At 64.6% G+C, this 4,182-nt stretch overlaps 1 protein-coding gene across 1 annotated transcript; it reads right to left on the reverse strand.

Moving 5' to 3' along the window:
- Positions 1-628: 628 nt before the first annotated feature.
- UBE2QL1 (ubiquitin conjugating enzyme E2 QL1) lies at positions 629-1,877 on the reverse strand (the record flags this gene model as incomplete). The annotated part of the gene is made up of 1 exon (XM_006735707.3): positions 629-1,877. A coding segment is annotated over exon 1 (780 nt), but the record flags the coding sequence as incomplete, so codon positions are not given.
- Positions 1,878-4,182: the final 2,305 nt, after the last annotated feature.

Here is a 4,182-nt window from a genome sequence, read left to right on the forward strand (position 1 = left end):
TGTGTGTGTGTGTGTGTGTGTGTGTGTGTGCGCGCGCGCGTGCGCACACACACACACACACACGCGGGGAGGGGAGTGATAAACTCGCTTGGGCATTCAGATCCTGAGGTACATGTAAAGTTGCACCCTCAGGAGATTATGGGGGTCCAAAATGGGGAGAAGTAGATGAGGGGCAAGGGTGGGTGGGAGTGGCGAGCAGAGGGGGAGATTAAGCGGGGCTGGGATGGAGGAAAGGGAGAGAGGAAGAGGAGATGGGGGGAGATGGTGGAGGGCAAAGATTGAGGAGAAAAAGATGGATGGGGAGTGGAGAAAGCCATAAAGGACAGAGGGTGCAGGGATGGGGCGCGAGGGAAGAAGGGAGGGGTCAGGCGCACAGGAAACAGCGGAGAAAGGCAGCGGAGGGCCCGGGGGAAAGCCGGACAGTAAGCGAACGGTCGCCTCGCCGAGACAGGGAGCGCGGGCGACAAGCCGCGGAGCCCCGAGACCCGGTGGGACTGCAGGGGCAGGAGGACCGCGCTCCGGGACGCGGGCCCGAGGCGCCCGGCGCGTCGCCCCGTCGGAGCCGGGTCTGGAAGAGGCCGCCCGGCGCCCCGCGCCCCCGCCCTCCCCGCGGGCCCGCCCGCCTTACCTGGCCCTTGACCAGGCTGGCGGCGAACTGGCGCATGACGGCCTCCACGGTGTAGGCGCTGGACCAGCCGCGCGGCGTGAGCAGCTCCATGCAGATGGCGCCGCCGTCCAGCACGTAGCCGTTCTCCAGGCGCGGGCTGAGCACCCGCATGAAGGGCGGCGAGAAGGGGAAGTTGTCGGGGAAGGTGAGGTTGAGCAGGATGAACTCGGTGTTGGTCTCCTTCATGTCCTGCCACAGCACCGAGTCCTTGTCCACCTGGTGCAGCTTCACGTTCCAGTCGAAGAGGCTCTCGTCCACCAGCTCCACGGAGATGAAGCGGTCGCTGAGGCGCGCGATGTCCTGCAGCTCCTTCATGAGCCGCCGGCTGCGCACCTGCGTGCAGTGCTGCTGGCGCGCCGCGGGCACCAGGCTGCCGCCCCCCGCCGCCGCCGCCGCCGCCGCCGGCCCCGGCCCCGCCCTGGCGCCCGCCGCCCGCTCCCGGGGGCCCCCGGCGCCCGCCGCCCCCGCCGCGCCCGCGGCCGGCTGCGGCGGCTTGTCGCGCGGGGCCAGCTCCGCCGCGCGCTTGCCCTTGCCCTTGCCGGGCCCCGGGCTCGCGTCGCCCGCGCCCCCGGGGGGGTGCTGCTGGGGCTGCTTGTGGCCGCCGCTCTTGGCGCCGCCCTTGCCGCGCAGCGACGCGCTCTGCTGGCCGCCGCCGCCGCGGTGGTTGTGGTGGTGCTTGGGGTCCTCGGTGTCCCGGTTGTGCAGGCGGATGAGCCCGATTTTGCGGAGCAGCGTGGCCATTTTAGGCTCGGCGCCGGCGGGGGCTCCCCTCGGCTCCTGCCCGCGGAGCCCGCAAGCCGGGGCGCGGGGGGCGCGGGGCGGCGGCGACGGACGAGCACTCAGCGGGGCGCGGCGCGGGCCACCCCCGGCGCCGGCGGCCGTGGCGCAGCCGAGTGGGCAGCACGCGCGCTCGCCGGCCGCTGTAGCGCCGCTGTCATATGACGGGGCCCGCTCCGGCTCGGGCTCCGGCCGCCTGGCGAGGGCAGGCGTGCAGCGGACGCGGCGCGGCTGGCCGTCTCCGGGCCGGTCCCTGGGCGCAGCCCCCGGAGCCCGGTGTCCGCGGTCCTTTGTGCGCGGCCGCAGCGGGGCTGGCCTCGAGTCCGAGCGCCGCGCCGGGGCGCGCAGAACCGCCCGCAGCGCCCCGGAGGCAGCGAGGTGGCCGCGGGCTCGCGCCGTGCGCGCCCGCCGTGCCGCGCTGGCGGCTACCGCGGGGCCCCAGCCGCTGCCGCTCGCGTCGCCGCCGCTGCGGCTGCTGACATTGCAGAGGTGGCTGCTCCGTCTGAGCCGAGCGCGGCGCGGAGGGGGCGGCCCTGCCGGCCGTGGCGCGGGGGGGGGGGGCGCGGGGCGGAGCCGCGGGCTTGCCTGCGCCGTGCCGCCCCCGCCGCCCGCCCGCCGCCCGGCTCCCGCGGCGGCACGCCACGGCCGCTGGGGGGAGACAGTAGCGCGCGGCGGGCTGGCCGGGCGCCGGGTGCGGGGTAGCGGCGCGGGGCCGAGCGTTTCGCACAAGCGAGCCGAGGCCCGGGAGCTGCGGGAGAAGGGGCGCGCGCGCGCACTAATGGGCGTCGCAGAGGCTCAGGGTCCTTCGGCCCGGGATCCGGGCTCGCCACGGCCCCTGGCCCGAGCCTCCGACCTCCTTTAATCTCGTTAGAGCAATCCGGAGGGGAAGGGGTGTCGGGAAAGGGTAGAAAGCAACCTGTTTATGGATTCCCTGGGACCAGATGGAGCTCAGTATCCCACACAGCAGTCCTGGGCCGGCGGAGGCCCAAGACTAGGGGACAAGCAGCGGGGACGCTTTCATAAAGACCCATCCAGTAATCAGGGCCTGGCGGGGAGGATGCGGGAAGCGTGCCCGCTGCAAAACCCCTAAAGAATAGCCCTCTCGAGTCATGACTTTAAGGGGTGAACGTTACGCGAATTCACCCCCTCCAGCCTGGCTCCCCTCCTGCCCTACACGCCAGGGGGTCCCTGCGTTCAGAAAAGGGGAGGAGAGGCCCGCTGAGCATTGCCTTTTGGGTCTTTCCCCAAACTGCCGGAAACAGGGAAATGCATCCAGCGCTGGCGCCAGCGAGTGCTCAAGGCGCAGGGCGGGCCCCTCTGCGGCCCCCCCCCCCCCGGAGTCCCTGGCACCCGTGGCTAACCCTGGAATCCCCCGCGGTAGGGAAGGGGATCCTCCTCCAACCTGGAGGCTTCCACCCTTCTTCTCCCTTTCTGCCTTTAACCCATTGAAACTTATTTTTATCTGGTGAAATTTCAAGCAAAAAGCTTGTTCAGTGCTCCAGACGCTGGGACGACCCGAAGACCAGTGAAGCTCAGAGGTTTGCAGGAAGCGCGCTACCACTCAAGTTCCAGTGTGCGTGGCCAAACTGCGCAATGGTGAGAGGCGTGTCCATCTCCTTGAAATACTGGAGAAATTACCCCATAAACCTCAGTGGCTAAAAACTATAAACTTCACCGCTCTCCCAGACTTAAACCTCTGAGTTCATCAGCAGAGCGTGTTCATTCAGGTGCCACCACGTTTTTTTTTTAAAGCCTCTTTATTTCAATTTTTCCAAATTATTAAATATTTTCACCGCGAAAAATAACTCTTCAGGTCACTGCTGAGACTAGTAGAGACCGAATGGGTCTGGAGCTCAGTTTTCTGGGGTTGCCTACAGGGAAAAAGAGGTGTTAGCCTAATCCTCACCAGCTTGGGGCAGTGAGCTAGATGCCTGCACCCTGAGGCAAGGTCCCCTGAAGAGAGGACTGTATACAAAGGTACATATCCTGGAGGCTGTGTTCAGGTGGGCAGGACTCAGAGCAGTTCAGGGGTCCAGGCAGGACCAGTGGTGGTGACCTAGTCTCGGCTGCAACTGACTGAAGGTCTCCTTGTCTGGGTCTCGTGGGCTTTTCTGGTGACCTCGTTTTGTCCAGCTCTGTTTTGTAAGGATAGGTTGAGAAGGAAGATGATGATGTCTGTCTGTAAAGTACTGTGAGTTCATTTAATCTGCAAGAAGAGGGGTATGCGGTGGGTGGTGACATTGGGGGGTATGGGCAGGCATTACACGTTTTCTCATTTTATGGCCTCAGAAGCCCTCTCGAGTTTTGTGTGACCCATTGTACTGAGGAAGAAACTGAGTTCCAAAGATGCTCAACAACTGGCCCAGCTCAGCCTTGTGCTGCGACCTACACCCTGGTCCCCTCCCTGCCTCCCAGCCTTGTAGTCTGGGTTGACCAGCTGTCCCTGACAGCACAGTGCACAGCCAGGACTCTGACTGGGTGGGGTATCAACATCAGCCCCTGGCAGGTGAGAAAACCCCCACCAGAATGACTGTGACATTCCCCTTCCCCACCCCATAACTACTTGAGAACAGAGAAGCAAGAGACCCACAACTGCCTTAGAGATTATTTTATTTAACTAAATGCTCTCAGTTCAACTGTCTCAATGTAAACTTATTCAATAAGCTAATTTTTAAATTTGCTAACAGTTTTTCATTATAACTGCAATATATTCCTTTTCAGAATATTTGAAAATCAAA

This window comes from Leptonychotes weddellii, unplaced genomic scaffold (genome assembly GCF_054177405.1).
Source record: "Leptonychotes weddellii isolate Sample4059 unplaced genomic scaffold, ASM5417740v2 HiC_scaffold_17426, whole genome shotgun sequence".
Lineage (NCBI taxonomy): Eukaryota > Metazoa > Chordata > Mammalia > Carnivora > Phocidae > Leptonychotes > Leptonychotes weddellii.